The sequence below is a fragment of the Mustelus asterias genome, chromosome 6, assembly GCF_964213995.1.
Source record: "Mustelus asterias chromosome 6, sMusAst1.hap1.1, whole genome shotgun sequence".
In the NCBI taxonomy this organism is placed as follows: Eukaryota; Metazoa; Chordata; class Chondrichthyes; order Carcharhiniformes; family Triakidae; genus Mustelus; species Mustelus asterias.
Window position 1 is genome coordinate 62,654,739 of NC_135806.1, and position 16,921 is coordinate 62,671,659.

The 16,921-nt window shown below is 41.3% G+C and overlaps 1 protein-coding gene across 3 annotated transcripts in view; it reads left to right on the forward strand.

The window, feature by feature from the left end:
• Window positions 1-16,921, forward strand: part of fancc (FA complementation group C) — a 154,726-nt gene that overhangs the window by 60,124 nt on the left and 77,681 nt on the right. For all 3 annotated transcript variants that reach the window (XM_078214414.1, XM_078214416.1, XM_078214415.1), the window contains exon 5: window positions 16,714-16,815. In XM_078214414.1, coding sequence (XP_078070540.1) covers window positions 16,714-16,815 — 102 coding nt within the window. The remainder of the gene's footprint in view (window positions 1-16,713; window positions 16,816-16,921) is intronic.

Consider the following 16,921-nt stretch of genomic DNA (forward strand, 5'->3'; position numbering starts at 1 on the left):
GAAGTAGCTGTACAACTTAATGGGCAAACAGCAGATTTATCTCTACATGTAGTACAGGGCAACTATCCAGTATTGAGTCATCAATGAAGAGAAGATTTGACTGAACTGGGCCGAAGTCAACATGATGACCAATGGAGAATCAGGCCTCTCAAAAATTTGAAAGAAGTACATTGCTGTTTTTGGTGGAGAATTAGGGAGCATGAAAGATATTACATTTGAACTGAAAATAAAAGAAGGAAGCTGACTTGAAACGACTTGTGAAGACTGGAATCTTGGAACCAGTCAGAATTAGTGAATGGGCCATGTCAATAGTTCCAGTCATCAAGAAGGATTGATCTGTAAGGATTTTCCAAGACTTCAAGATCACATTAATCCAGTGTTATGTGCGGAACATACAAAGAACAAAGAAAATTACAGCACAGGAACAGGCCCTTCGGCCCTCCAAGTCTGCACCGACCATGCTGCCCGACTGAACTAAAACCCCCTATCCTTCCAGGGACTTGTATCCCTCTATTCCCATCCTATTCATGTATTTGTCAAGACGCCCCTTAAAAGTCACTATCATATCTACTTCCACTACCTCCCCCAAAATACCCGTTACCCCACATTGAAGACTAGTTTGCAGGATTGGCAGGAGGCCAACATCTGAGATGAGTAGATAGATGAATGTGGATAAGAAGTCACTGGAACCTCTGACAATCGTGATACATTAAGTCTTGTTTTGGTACCGAATATTGCCGTTTGGTGTCGCTTCAGCTCCTGCATTGTTTCAAAGAGCAATGGACCAGATCCTGAGTGGACTGAGCGGAATCCAGTGGTATCTGAATGACATCCTAGTCACTGGAACAGGCCAAGAGAAACATCTTCAAAATGTGGATGCCACTCTCCAGAGATTGGAAGACTATGGTCTGAATGTCCGCAAGGACTAGTGCGAATTCTTCGAGTCCTCCATGGAGTTTTTGGGACATGTAATTGACACCATTGGCCTTCACAAATCTCCTTCAAAGGTTAAGGGCATTACAGGGATACCTGCACCTCAGAATATTAACCAGTTACATTCCTTCCTGGGATTGTTGAATTATTATGGATGATTTGTTCCAAACTTGGCAACCATTCTAGCAACCAGTCTAAAACCATTATATAACCTCTTGTACCAGAACAAGAAGTGGAAATGGTCAGATCAATGCAGTAATGCTTTTGTGAAAGCCAAAGCAGCATTACGTAATCTGAAGTTGACCCTATGCTATCCCAACAATTAGCTTGTCATGCATCCCCTTATGGTGTAGAAGTAGTGGTCTTCCACATCATGCCATTGGGGTAAAGAAAAATCCATTGCATTTGCATCTCGAATCTTGAGCAAGGCTGAAGATAACTATGCACAGCATTAGGGATCACCTTTGGAGTAAAGAAATTCAATCAGTTCCTGTATGGGAGAGAATTTACATTGTTGATGGATCGTTGTCCACGAACTATTTTTGCTCACAGACAGGAATTCCGTCACTAGCAGCAAGTAAAATGCAAAGATGGGTATTCCTTTTGTCTGCGCATACTTACTTACTCATTAAGTATTAACAATCAAATCTACATGGTAACGCGGATGGACTTTCAAGATTGCCATTGCCAGGTACTTCATAAGACGACTCAAGCAGGAATATCTTCTACTTTTGAACAAGTAGACAACGCACCTCTCACTTCCAGGCAAGCGGGAAAACACACTTGGAGCGATCCTGTGCTCTCAGAAGCATTGGGTATGGTCTTATAAGGAAAGACTTTGGAACTAACACCTAACCTGAAGCCCTAGTACTCCACGAGATCTCTGAGGTGCGAAATCTTACCCAGTGCAGGGCAGTTGACATCAGCGTTCTGAAAGATCCTGCCCTATACTTTTAGTCTCCCCAATTAGGTTCCTACTTTTGTTGAAGCATTGAAATTGCACTAATTAAAGTTACGAGTAACATATTTTGGAGAGTGCTACCATGGTGCACTATTCCTTCTCAATCTCTCGACAGTATCTGGTGTCGTCTCCTCCAAAATCTTTGCTCTGATGTTCATTTCATTGACACTGCTCTCGCTGGTCTAACTATCCAGTTAGATGATCTCCAGCAATGTCTTCTCTTCCAATCACCACATTTCCCCAAGGATCTATCCTTTTAGTTCCCCAAAGGTCCATCCTTGATGCTCTCATCTACACACGTCCCTTAATGACATCGTCTGAAGACATGTGATTGGGTTCTGATGCAGGTTGATATCATCCAGATTTACCTATTCACCCTCTTTCTCGACAACACTGTCTCCATGTTGTCTGGCTGCCTCTCTGACATTGAGTCATGGATGTGATGCTGTTTTTAAACATTGGGAAAACGAAAGCTGTTGTTTTCAGCCTACCCCAAACTTTGTATCCTCGTCATTTCCTCCTCGACCAATATCTTGGACTGAACCAAAGTGCTCACAACCATGACCTTGAGGTGATTTTCCGATGCCATAAACTTTCAAAGACTGCCTTTTTCCATCTTGATAACATTGTCTATCTCCAATCCTGCCTCAGCCATCTGCTGAAACTCATCCATGGTTTTGCGTCTTCCGAACATTATTAGTAATCCCAAGGTTAGATTCCCATTCTTTACCTTATCTAACACTCCACTGCAGTGATCTTACCCCCCACTAGGTTCCAATTAGCTGTGCTTGGTCACTCACTTTGGCTCCTTTGATTCCCCCAATGTCTCAAATTTAAACTTTTCTCATCCTTGTCTTCAAATCCCTCAGAAATCTCCTATTCCTGCAATTCCTTCAGCCCTACAACTCTGGAGAACTATGCGTTCCTCCAACTTTATTCCAAAATCCATTCTCCACAACATTGGCAGCAGTACCTTTTGCTGGTTCAGCCCTAATGCTCCCAACATCTCTGTCTCTGCTCTGTGAATGGATGGTAATTTAAAAAATCTCTTTTGGGGAAAAATCGTGTTCGGTAAAGAAGATTGTCTGTGTGGTTGTGTGTAAATTATTTAATTAAGCTGGGAAAATATTAATGGAGACCTTTTGTCTGGAAGAATTGGGTGGCATGGTGGTTAGCACTGCTGCCTCAGCACCAAACGACCCGGTTTTGTTTCTGGCCTTGGATATATCTGTGTGGAGTTTGCATGTTCTCGCTATGCCTGCGTGGGTTTCCTACAGGTTCTCCGGTTTCCTCCCACTGTTCAAAGATGTGCAGGTTTGGTGGATTGGCCATGTTAAATTACTCCTTTGGTGTCCAAAGATATGTAGGTTAGATGGATTAGCCACAGTAAATATATGGGGTTCCATGGATCTGGGTACGATGCTCTTTCAGAGAGTTGGTGCAAACTCGGATGGACATAATGACGACCTCCTGAACTGTAGGGATTCTATGGTTCAATAGAAAAGGTCCAAAGATGCTGGGTGCATGCATTTATAATGAGACTTTCTGGTCAAGTGGTCTTGTAAGTAAACTGGCTAGGTTTAGAAATTTGAATTTGGAGATACCTAGTGATTTGTTGTTTTCAGCTCTTAAATTTCAATGAGCAGTAAAAGGCTTTTACAGCTTGCGAAGGTTTCATCGTAACCAAGAGAAGGCCACCAAATTTTATTTTGATCCAAGAGTGGGCCATAGGAAAACATGAAAGATTTTTATATTTTAGAACATAGAACAGTACAGCACAGTACAGGCCCTTCGGCGCACGATGTTGTGCCGAGCTTTATCTGAAACCAAGATCAAGCTATCCCACTCGCTATCATCCTGGTGTGCTCCATGTGCCTATCCAATAACCGCTTAAATGTTCCTAAAGTGTCTGACTCCACTATCACTGCAGGCAGTCCATTCCACACCCCAATCACTCTCTGCGTAAAGAACCTACCTCTGATATCCTTCCTATATCTCCCACCATGAACCCTATAGTTATGCCCCCTTGTAATAGCTCCATCCACCCGAGGAAATAGTCTTTGAACGTTCACTCTATCTATCCCCTTCATCATTTTATAAACCTCTAAGTCTCCCCTCAGCCTCCTCCACTCCAGAGAGAACAGCCCCAGCTCCCTCAACCTTTTCTCATAAGACCTACCCTCCAAACCAGGCAGCATCCTGGTAAATCTCCTCTGCACTCTTTCCAGCGCTTCCACATCCTTCTTATAGTGAGGTGACCAGAACTGCACACAATATTCCAAATGTGGTCTCACCAAGGTCCTGTACAGTTGCAGCATAACCCCACGGGCTCTTAAACTCCAACCCCCTGTTAATAAAAGCTAACACACTATAGGCCTTCTTCACAACTCTATCCACTTGAGTGGCAACCTTTAGAGATCTGTGGATATGGACCCCAAGATCTCTCTGTTCCTCCACAGTCTTCAGAACCCTACCTTTGACCCTGTAATCCACATTTAAATTAGTCCTACCAAAATGAATCACCTCACATTTATCAGGGTTAAACTCCATTTGCCATTTTTCAGCCCAGCTTTGCATCTTATCTATGTCTCTTTGCAGCCTACAACAGCCCTCCTCCTTTTGGAAAAGTTAAGTTCAAGGAAGTTCAAAAAGGATTTTTAAAGAGAGATGTTGAGAGCTTAGAGGTTGGCTGTATGAGGAAGGTCTAGTGGAAATGCCTCCGGGCTGGGAGAATCTGCAGTTTGAATCCACTTAAGTGTGGAAAGCCTTAAGGCTGAAAAAGCAGTCTTGTTCTGAAGTCTTGGATTTCCACAGCAGAGTGGAAGAGAGTTTGAGAGGTTGTGTGGTGTGCCTTATTTTAGTGACAGCAGTTTTGCCTTGGGATAATATGATTGGACTTTTATCATTAAACGTCTACAAGGGAGTGTTGTCTGAGTGGTGTTTACATGTGGCTCTGACTAAGTCGGGAGTCTTTTTAGGAGAATGTTTCATAAGACTAATTTTAACTGCGTAACTGTAATCTTGTGTGCTTAAATTTTTCTTTTCTTTTTGTTAATACATTTTTTTACTTCTGGTTTTAAAATCCCAGAGGTCTTACTGAATTTTGTGCTGTCGAGATGGGTACATTCACTTCTCGTTTTCAGAATTCAAGTAAAAAGGGTCTGGTCCAGGAGGCCAAGTTTCCCTTTGGGATTGGATTTGCTCAGCAGTTAACATCTGCAGTGGTCACAACAGCATTCACCCTTTATTACACTTCTAAAAACTCATCCCTTTGATAAAACATGTGGTCTCCCATTCAAGTGACTCCTCCTTCAGTTCGGTGTTAAGTTTTGTCTGATTTATGCTTCTGTCAAATGCTGTAGGCTGTTTGCTACATTAAATTGTTACATAAATGCAAGTTGTTACTTGTTTGAAAGCTATGTTGAAATGTAATAGGGAAAGTTTCAACTCAAGGGCAAATAAGTCTCACAGCTAGACCACCATTGTTCAAAGTTAATGTCCCACAAAGCTAACAGTAGCTTCTAATTTTGGACAATCTCCCACTGGCGGAATGACAAATAAGCTAAGTTATGGAAGCTTTGGGTTTTATATTGCATAATAAGTGGCCTCTACAGTCACCAAATTTCTTTGAGTTTCTTTTTCTCACTCTTTTGCCTTTCCTCAATTAAAGGTGACTTGTGTTTTAGTTTCATAACTACTGCAAGAGCATGAATAGATTCTTCCTTCTGCTGGTTCAGCCCTAATTATTTTTCCCATCTCAGCACCTGACAGCAGCAGCATACCTGAAGTGTGTTATTTCCTGTCTTCTGAGCAAGGACAGTCGTGCCACAAGCCTGTCCCTTTGCCAGCGGTAGGGGCAGGAAAGTCGGGCAACTGCAGGCCACATATTTATAAACCCTGTTAATCCCCCTGACACTAAGGGTCCACTTAGCATGGTAAATCAATCTAACCTGCACATCTTTGGACTGTGGGAGGAAACCAGGGCACCCGGAGGAAACCCACGCAGAAATGGGGAGAATGAACGAAGAATAGTACAGCACAGGAACAGGCCCTTCGGCTCTCCGTTTATATCTCCCTCTTCGCCGTTTGTTCAAATGTCTATCAAGAGAATGTGCAAACTCCACGCAGTCACCCGAGGCTGGAATTGAGCCTGGGTCCCTGGTACTGTGAGGCAGCAGTGCTAATCTTCAGTTCTTCAGCCTACATTCAGGACTCCCTCAGACGTTAGGGCAAGGGGCAAACCGCAATGCCATTTTTTTTGTGTTGGGTGTTTATGCTGGACCGTGCACCAAGCAGGAGACTCGGTGATTGAGGTAGGAAACCTGGAATGCCAGCTCCTGCTTCATTAAAATACTTCCCTTTGACCTCCACTTACTATATTCTCAGGTCAGTTTCTGTGGCCCCAGGAATGTTGCAGAAATGCCTGTGCAATGTTAAAAGGGTAAAGATCCTGTAATCTGGGACCTGCCCTTTTTGCTGACACTTGCATTCGAGAACTGAGCATTCCTTTGGGCAAGGGCCTGGAAAAACAGGTTTCCTGTCTCATCATTTTTTTAAACCTTACTTTTAGAAAAACTGTGTGACCGGCATTGCTTAATTAATTGATACTGATATTTGTATAATCTTATTTCATTAAAAAAGTGATATAAAATGGTAGTTTTACATAAGTGCATTTTATTCTCTTTATCTTTCCTTCACCCGACTTGGAGCCAATTAGATAAGACATCACCTTAGCTGCATGTAGACAGCATTTATTTCTATTAGTTTCCCAGCTTAATGGAATAATTATAGTAATGAATTGTTCCCTGATGACGAGGGCAACATTCATTTACATAGCACATTGAAAATAAAGGTACCCCCTAAATTACATAAAGAAAATAGATGCTAAAGGAGGAAGGGTGAAACTGTGAAATTTGATCAAAGTGATGGGTCTTGGATTTTTAAAATTTGGAAAGGTGTGATAACATGGAGAGATTCAGAAAAGACTTTCCAGAGGCTGGGACTGAGGTGGCTGAAAGTAGCAAGGTCAGTGGTCAGGTGAAGAGATGATGCAGAAGCACGGAGTCGGAGAAATTACGTAAACCAGCCTCCCATCCATTGACACTTCTCGCTGCCTTGGAAAAGCAGCCAGCGTAATCAAGGACCCCACACACTCCGGATATGCTCTCTTCCGTCGGGAAAAAGATACAAAAGTCTGAGGTCACATACCAACCGACTCAAGAACAGCTTCTTCCCTGCTACCATCAGACTTTTGAATGGACCTACCATATATTAAGCTGATCTTTCTCTACACCCTAGCTATGAGGGACATGGACAGAGTGGATAAGGAGCAGCTGTTTCCCTTAGTTGAAGGGTCAGTCACGAGGGGACATAGGTTCAAGGTGAAGGGCAGGAGGTTTAGAGGGGTTTGTGAGGAAAAACCATTTTACCCAGATTGTAGTGATGGTCTGGAATGTGCTGCCTTAGGAGGGTGGTAGAGGCAGGTTGCCGCACATCCTTTAAAATATATCTGGATGAGCACTTGGCACATGATAACATTCGGGGTTATGGGCCAAGTGCTGGCAGATGGGATTAGGTGGGAGTTCAGGTGTTTCTAATGTGTCGGTGCGGACTCAATGGGCCAAAGGGCCTCTTCTGTGCTGCATGATTCTGTAACACGATACTCTGCACCCTCTCCTTTCCTTCTCCCCTATGTGCTCTATGAATGGAATGCTGTGTCAGTCTAGCGCATAAGAAACAATACTTTTCACTGTTTACCAATACATGTGACAATAATAAATCAAATCAAAACAAAAATGGAGCATTCGAACTAGAAGCGATTTTACAGATTTATGGGGAAGAATTTTCAATTTTAACCATTGTTAAGGAAATGCACAGTTACTTGTCCTGTTCACTAAGATTTCTGTACAGGGTGTCAGTTTGTTTCCATCTCAAAATTCCAATAACTTGCAGAAAAAACTATCATCAACATTGCAAGAGCAAGTAACCCTAGCCGCCAACATGTCCCGTTTGGAGCCCTGTCACAGCCGTTTTGGGTCACTGGTCTTGGTCTGCCACTTGTTTACCTGGAGGAAATTTTGTCTCATTCAAGAGTCAATGTCAGACGAGCAGTATGATAGCACAGAGCATTCGACAGGTTGAGACAAATTATGGAGAGGTAGAGCTAGGCATCATTAGTGTATATAAGAAAACATGTATGGATGATGCAGCTGAGGGGAAGCATGCAGATATAAAAAAAAAGAGGGAACTCTAGGGAGATTCATGTGGGGAAGTCAGAACTGTTGATTTGGCCAGGGGTATATGCTAAATAGGTTCAGATTCATGCCCTTTGACTTGAAGGAGTCGGGTGGGGGCTTTACCACAGGAATTATAGGTAGAGGATGGTGATTAATTTGCTGGAGATATGAATGTTGAAAACGGAAATGGGCAGCAACTAATTAGGTTGTTGGCAGTAGATGTGTTATGATAGGTGAATGACCAAAAGTAGTGGAGTTGAGAATTTGTGATGGAGATGTGAAAGATTTTATTCCATGAGAGTACTGCGATTGAAGGTGCATACTAGGATATGTGGTAAGAGAGATGGGTAAGTCGCCAAAGGCAGCCTTGTGGTGCAGAGTGTACATGACAGGTGACTAGGTTGCTAGCATGCTTAAGCATATGGGAGAGGAAATTTAAATGATATTAAAAGAATGCATGAGAGTAGAGATGCCAAAGGCGAAGGGCTTGGGGAGATATGTAGAGGAAGTGGAAAGCAGAAAGATGAAACCTAGCTGAGTCTGGGGGAAAGAGAAGAGAGGACACCTCCTAAGGTCAGTGTGGGATGACAGCCAACAAAATATTGACTTGCATGCAAAATGTTAGAAGCTAATATACTACAACTCCAAGACATTGCTGTAGGTGTTCTTTAGGGAAGTACCCTCAGCTCACCAGTTCAAGCGTTTCAGAAGGAGGATAAATTTACACAATGTTAATGCGCAAGGTGAAGCAGCGAGTGCCGATGTAAGTGCTGCGAGAGAGTTTCCTGAAATGTTGGAAAAAATTATTGAAGAGGAGATTACGTGCCTGAGCAAATATTTAATGTAGACGAGACTGGCTTATTTTGGAAAAAAATGCCTGAAAGGACATACATTTCAAAAGAGGAAAAAACTGCTCCAGGGCATAAGGCATCCAAGGATAGGCTAACGTTATTGCCTGGAGGTAACGCATCCGGGGATTGCAAGCTTAAGCTTATGCTTGTGTATCGCTCCCTAAATCCGAGGGCACTTAGCCGAATCATCAAGGCATCTCTTCCCGTTATTTGGAAGTCAAACACAAAGGCTTGGGTAACAAAAGCTCTCTTCGAAGATTGGTTCCTGAACTATTTTGTTCCTGCTGCTGAATGCTATTGCTTGGCCAAGAAGATTCCTTTCCAAATTCTCCTTGTGCTTGACAACGCCCCCAGACATCCAAGCACTTTAGATGACCTTCACCTCCATGTAAAGGTCATCTTTTTACCACCCAACACCACATCACTACTTCAGCCAATGGATCAGGGGGTCATAGCCTCCTTTAAGGCTTACTATTTACGCCGGACCTTCTCACAAGCAGTCAGGGCTACCCAAGATGATGCAATGACCTTAAAGGAGTTCTGAAGGAATTACAACATCTACGATGGCATCAAAAACATTGCAGCTTCTTGGGAGGAAGTGAAGACAACCAACATGAAAGGAGTGTGGAACAAATTGTGCCCCCAATTCGCACATGGTTTTAAGGGGTTTACAGCTGAGGACATTGCCGAAGCCAGGCAAGCTGTGGTTGATATTGGTAATAATCAACTGCAGTTAGACATCAATGAAGACGATGTCTTAGACTTGCTTGAATCCCATGCCGAAGGACTGACCAATGAGGACCTTATGGAGCTGGAGCAGCAGATGATAGCATTTGAGGAAGAAGGACCTAGAAACCCCAGAACCCAAGAAGTTTTTGACGAAGGAGTTAGCTGAAGCCTTTCGTCTCATTGAAGCAGGGATGGCAAAGTTAGAGGAGCAAGATCCTAATGCAGAGAGGTTCACCAAAGTTTACCGGATAGTTACCGACGGCCTCAGCTGCTACAAGGCCACTTATAATGAGAAAAAGAAAAGCTCTGTTCAAGCCTCCCTTGATCTTTACTTTAAGAAATTACTTTAATGTTTTTTATACCTACACACACACACACACACATATATATAAATATAAAAATAATCCAAGTTTTGTCATTTCCATTTATTATTATTACTGTATTATTATATTTAAGATGTTTTAGGTAAAATATATACTAAGACAAACATTTGACTAATTGATTCTAGATGTGAACCGTACGTAACTGTTCCGACTTGCATACAAATTCGACTTACAGACAGACTTAAAAACGGAACTCGTTCGTAACCTGGGGACTGCCTGTACTTAACTATCAATTCTTTTTCGCTGCTAATTTGTACTTTATTATTTTTAGTATTTAAATAAATTGTATTATTGTTTAATTTTTAGGCCAGATCATTAGTGTAAATGAGAATTGGTTCTCTATTGACTTACCTGGTTAAATAAAAGTGAAATAAATAAACAACTGGCTATGTGGCGCAATTTGAACCAAATACATATACCCATTCCAAACGTGCACACTTTATTACACTGCAATACTGATACAGAATTGCTATTCGGTAGATGAGTGTGGACAGATCTCCCCAGTCATCAGTGACTGATACTCCGAGGAGTACATGAAGTATTGCTTGACAAACATGGGAAGATGCCCATGATTGGCATGCGAGTAACAAATTACCCAACCTGAACATTGGATAGAAAGTTTGAGTACCCAACTGATGGCACCTGGAATCCATCAAAAATCGTCAGCATATTCCCAGAACTAAGATCTGTCAGGTATGAACACCAAATGGCGTGATGGTGCATAAAATAGATGTCAAATCAGGACAATGCCACAACCAGAAATACCGAGTAACCCCGATTACGACTGGGACGCAGTCCTAAGATACAACACAAAGCAACCCTAAATGGCCTGAAAATATACAGATATCCACTCCATCTGACGAAGGAGTAACGCTCCGAAAGCTAATGGCATTTGCTTCCAAATAAACCAGTTGGACTTTAACCTGGTGTTGTTAAAACTCTTACTGAAAATATACAGCAGCCTCCAACTAAGATCATCATCATCTGGATGGATAAGCAAACGATCAATATGTTTCAGAGACTTGAAAATTTATTGCTCTGTGTAAGGTACATTCAGCCACAATGTTATTCAGACGCAGTGCTTTTTCTTTTGTTTTCATGTAAATAGTTTGACTCTTTCGTTAGAGGAATGGGGAATGTTGTGAAATGATGGCAAGCACCTTTAAGGGGAATGTATTTTAACTGTTAATCATTACACACATTGACAAGGTGTGATGTACAAGTTCCATGACTTGTAGTCAGTGTCACACAGCAGTGCTCGAAATATTGTACTCCGCTCCCAGTGAATATTATTTGTACGTGGTCTTATCTTCAAATAAAGAACCCACATTATTGTTTCACCAATCCTTGCGTATGATTGGTACATTTACGTCAAAGAAAGAACGTAATAGTTGCATGCAGGGTAATTATGGATTTAATGTATAAAACAATACAGTAACAAATAGCTCGCAGCATGTTTTGTAGTTGGTATGCTGAGATTAGTTTTAAGATGGAGTGGTGCTGGTGAAAGAGATTGAAAGCCAATTGTAAAACCAGTATTTGCTGCTGTTGGAGCTTTTCCCTTTTCACAGTATGCATTGATGCACCAGTTCTATTGCATTATTAAAATAACATAACAGACCATTAAGTATCTAATGGAAAATACAGAAAGTGTATTGCATGTCAATAAAGCATCATACCCAAAGGTTAGCCTGTCATTATTCTTGGTTAACTGTGAATTTCTATTGCCACATATTTACAAAAGTGGGTTACTGTCAATCTGTCTTTCTCATCTTGGTATAATACAGAAGATCAGGACACCATCTGTGTGCAAACCCTGACTTTTTCAAAACATTGGGGTGCGTTCTCAGCCATTATGCATTATAATTTCAGAATTCAATAAGTTTCTACTTTGCTTAATATAGAATTCTTCTATTGTAGGAAATAGTGATTTGAAAGCTAAACTTTATTTCTGCGTTTTGGACTATATCTTTGCTGGAATTCGGAGGTCTGGATCTTCCATTAATGATTACAGTTGACAGCATTCAGATAGTAATTGTGCATAGGTAATGCACGTCTTTGGGTTAACAGGCATACTGAGATACAGCTCTATTTCAGATTGTTTTTATTGGACAAAAGCAAACAGACAGTTTGTAAAACTTAACTCTTGTAAATTATTATCTGCTATAGCAGAAGAGTAGCCCTTAAAGTAGGAGATTTATGCTTTCTTTTATGAATACCCAGACTTTGCCTGTTTTTTTTTGTGCCCCTCCCTGGGAGAATTGGCTCTGCATAATGAAACCTAGACAGTTTGAATTTGATTATTGTACTTTTGTTTTCATTTCCCCACCAACATCTCTTTTAGACATTTTTATAGGTAGTTGGATAGGCTCCATATTAATGATTTAGAACCACTATGCCAGCAGTGAGCAATCAGCAAGGATAATGGGAAGCCTGTTTCTGCTTTAATGCTGGTTCCAGCAACTGCTATTAAAATCATTTTACACTGATTCCAACTCTGGCACCATGGAGGGAATTTCAACCCCCACCCCCCCTTGCACAGCAGCATCCAGGCGGGTGGGTAGTTAAAATGCTTTGTGCAACTTATCCCCTCCAATCTCGATGCTTTCCCGTGGGTCCTGATATTAATGTACTCTCTTTAGTGGGGTGAGCTGGGACATCCACTGCAATGAAGCTGAGTCCTGCTGTAAGTTTTCCGATTACATCCTGATGATGTCTTTGGAGCCCAACTGGAATCGTCGCAGCAGGCCTGCGCAATGAGCCCTTGTGGTTTTTCCACCAGGTCAAAGTTGCCACAAAACTGATCTGGCACAGGAGATGCCTACAAAGATGAGTTTACTTTTTTGTTTCTTTGTGGGCAAGGAGGCGATGTCCTAGTGGTATTACCGCTGAACTATAAATCCAGAAACTCCGCTAATGTTAAGGGGACCTGGGTTTGAATCCCACCACGGCAGGTGGTGGAATTTGAATTCAATTTTTTTTAAAAATCTGGAATTAATAATCTAATGATGACCATGAAATCATTGTTGATAATCTTAAAAACCCATCTGGTTCACTAATGTCTTTGAGGGAAGGAAATCTAGCGTCCTTACCTGGTCTGGCCTACATGTAACTCCAGAGCCACAGCAATGTGGTTGACTCTCAACTGCCTTCTGAACAAGGGATGGGCAATAAATGCCGGCCAACCAGTGACGCCCATGTCACGCAGATGATTTTTTAAAAAAGAGTAAGATGCTCCTGTGGGCCGGCTTGCAAATCTTGAGTCTGCCACGTCCCGGACTCCTCCAACCCACTCTCCTTCACTAAGAGGAGATGGTGGCAAAGTGGTCATGTCGCTGGATTAGTAATGTAGCAGAGGCTAATGCTCTTATGACATGGGTTCAAATCCCACCATAGCAGCTAGTGGAATTAAAATTCAATTAATATATCTGGAACATAAAGTTTGTATCAGTAATGGTAACTATGAAATAAAAATCCATCTGAACCATTAATGTCCTTTAGGGAATGAAATTTGCTATTCTTACCTGGCCTGGCTTGTATGTGACTCCAAGTCGATCCTAATCTGATTAACTCTTAACTGCCCTCTGAAAAGGCCTAAAAAGCCACTCAATTCGAAGGCAATTGTAGATTGGCAACGCATGCTAGCTTAGCTAATGATGCCCATCAAAGATAACTTGATGCAACACCTCTCCAAGAGTGGCATTGAAAGAGTGCTGCTTGAAATCTCACTTCTGCCACCACTCAGGTAACCCCTGTCACCTGCTTAGGAGACAGATAAGGCCCAGGGTTTCAATATTAATCTGCTCTTTTTAGAAAGCTAGCAGGATAAAATCTCTCCAGCACTGATTCCTGTCCACCTTTGTGCCTGCCCTCCACTCCACCCCACTTTTATCCGTCCAGCTCACAGGGAAGATTGACTCTCAAATTTCTTTTCAATTTAGGCTTAGTCCTGAAGACTTTAATTGTTGCTTAGAAGTAACGACTGCTACTAACTAACGACTTTGTGAAGTTCATTGGATGCAGAGGTGGTGCGCATGGATATTTTTAAGTAAAGATCAAAAGTTGCATTTTACTCTGAAAAGCATTGCACTGGAGTCTGTTTACGAAAGCAAGCATGGCAACTATAGCTAGAAGATGTTGCATTGTAAGCTCACAAAGCAGTACATTGTTTTGTCTGGGACAAATGTGATGTAAGGAGGATTTTCTAGCCATGGAGTATAGTAGACGCAACCCGCTCAACTTTAGCTTAAACGTGGCAAATTTTGGGGAACTTTTAAGGATGTAACTAGTAAGTTGATTGTTATTTTTAAAGTTAATTTTACAAATTTGCACTTCTGCCTAATTTGCCAATTGGGAACTTGTATTTGGAATTTGGGCACATGCTTCCCATGATTTTCCACCCATTCATTTGAAAAGTTAACCTTTGTGCATCAGTCTTAGGATTTTTGATAAAGCTTAATTTCTCCCCACCTCTCTTCTAAAGACAGTAAGTAACTGTTTCCGCAAACCTCAGACACTTTACGTAAATGGCCAATTTTTAATGAATAAGCCTAAATGGTGAATGTCAGCAAACAACTCGAGCATGGTGTGGGCAAAGAAATAAATAAGTAGTACTGTGTTATTAATAATGGTTCTACTTTGGTAGCTGCAGCTGTGACCAGTGGAGTTACCTGAGTAGTCGAAAGGCCTCCACTGTTCTGTAAGTGGAAAATCAAAATTGTTAGTTATATGTTGCCACTTTTTCCATCACTGCTGTGTGAAATATGAAGTCATCCATTGGGAAACTTTTCCAAACCTGGCTCACTACTAGAGATGATTGACTTAGTTTTGAATTTCCATTGCTTGGCATGTCAATTTTGAACCACTTTGGTGCCAATGACCCCCAGTTTGTATCACTTACTTTCGGGAAGAGGGGAATATAATCAGTAGTCTATCATTAGAAAATTGATGTGTGCAGCTTTGCATCCTTGCTAGGCAGATGGATCCCAAAAGTTTCAATGGGTGGCAAAACTTCTTTCAGAAATGGTAGAATGGATGGAACTATTTTTCATCTTAAGTGAACCCATAGAATCTTGAATTGGGTAATTGACATTTCAATGCCTACATGCTGTCATGTTCACAGATACCTCACGGCTGGTAAAATATCTAATGCTAGAAAAGGCTGACACAATAATCATTGTTTTCTCTTTTCCAGAAGGTGGTTTACTGAACTGCCTAGGTTATTTCAAATTTTAGATTTTTAAATTAGCTTTGCATCATTTGTAGTTCACTTCCCTCTATTGTGCACTTATGGTGTCAGTACTGTATTTGGTGAAGATATTCTGGGTTTTTCATTAAAATCCATGTCTCAATTTTCTTGCCAACAACTACTTGCATTTATTTGCTGCTTTGTAACATGGCAAAACCTCTCATGGTGTTTCTCAATTTTCTATTTCAATATCGTTCTATATCCACAATTGTCACCAAGATGCCACTGGTCACAGAAATATCAACCATTAGACCGAGAGGGTTTCAGAATAGTGATTCTGCAACAGTCTTGTCATATCTTGCAGCTTGGGTTTATGACATTTCTATGCTAATTTGATGCCATATCCTGTACACATCCACATTGTGCCTTAATTGTAATCTATTGTCTACCTACAATAGTACTAAATCCAGGTAATTTTTTCAGAAATTGTCCACAACCCATTTGAATGACATCACTGACGATTCCAGCCCGAGTTTCTCATTTCAGCCTCTGGACCCACCTAGTTTGTAAATTTATTTCTATCCACTTGTTTCCAGCCACTTAGAACCATAGAACCATAGAAAATTACAGCTCAGAAACAGGCCTTTTGGCCCTTCTTGTCTGTTTTATGCCTAGTCCCACTGACCTGCACTTGGACCATATCCCTCCACACCCCTCTCATCCATGAACCCGTCCAAGTTTTTCTTAAATGTTAAAAGTGACCCCGCATTTACCACTTTATCCGGCAGCTCATTCCACACTCCCACCACTCTCTGCGTGAAGAAGCCCCCCCTAATATTCCCTTTAAACTTTTCTCCTTTCACCCTTAACCCATGCCCTCTGGTTTTTTTCTCCCCTAGCCTCAGCGGAAAAAGCCTGCTTGCATTCACTCTATCTATACCCATCAAAATCTTATACACCTCTATCAAATCTCCCCTCAATCTTCTACGCTCCAGGGAATAAAGTCCCAACCTATTCAATCTCTCTCTGTAACTCAGCTTCTCAAGTCCCGGCAACATCCTTGTGAACCTTCTCTGCACTCTTTCAATCTTATTTACATCCTTCCTGTAACTAGGGACCAAAACTGTACACAATACTCCAAATTCGGCCTCACCAATGCCTTATATAACCTTACCATAACACTCCAACTTTTATACTCGATACTCCCGATTTATAAATGGATGGAATGGTCAGTTCTCCATTTCACAGTTTCGTACAAGTTCTGTTCATAGCAGTGTCTGAACAGAAACTGATGAATCAGTTTGCTTTCGAGTTTTAGTGAATAAAGATTTACTTTTGGGTTTCATCATGTGGAGTCAATTGAGCCATATGTATGCATTGACGTTGACGTGCATGTTTACTGTTAAATTATTTATTTCTTTTTAATAAAAAGAACTTGCTGCAGAGTTTGACTGGTGTCGATCATGGAGTAAGAAGTTTTATTCAGAGTCTACATTACCCGGACGAGGAATACCATTCTAAATTGTTGAAAAACGTAAGTAAAATAATAAAAAGAACATTTTTAAGTGCTAATTAGAACATTCACTTTGTACGTATGTGTTACAGTTAGTGTATGCAGTCCCAAGTGTCTGTTTTTGTTG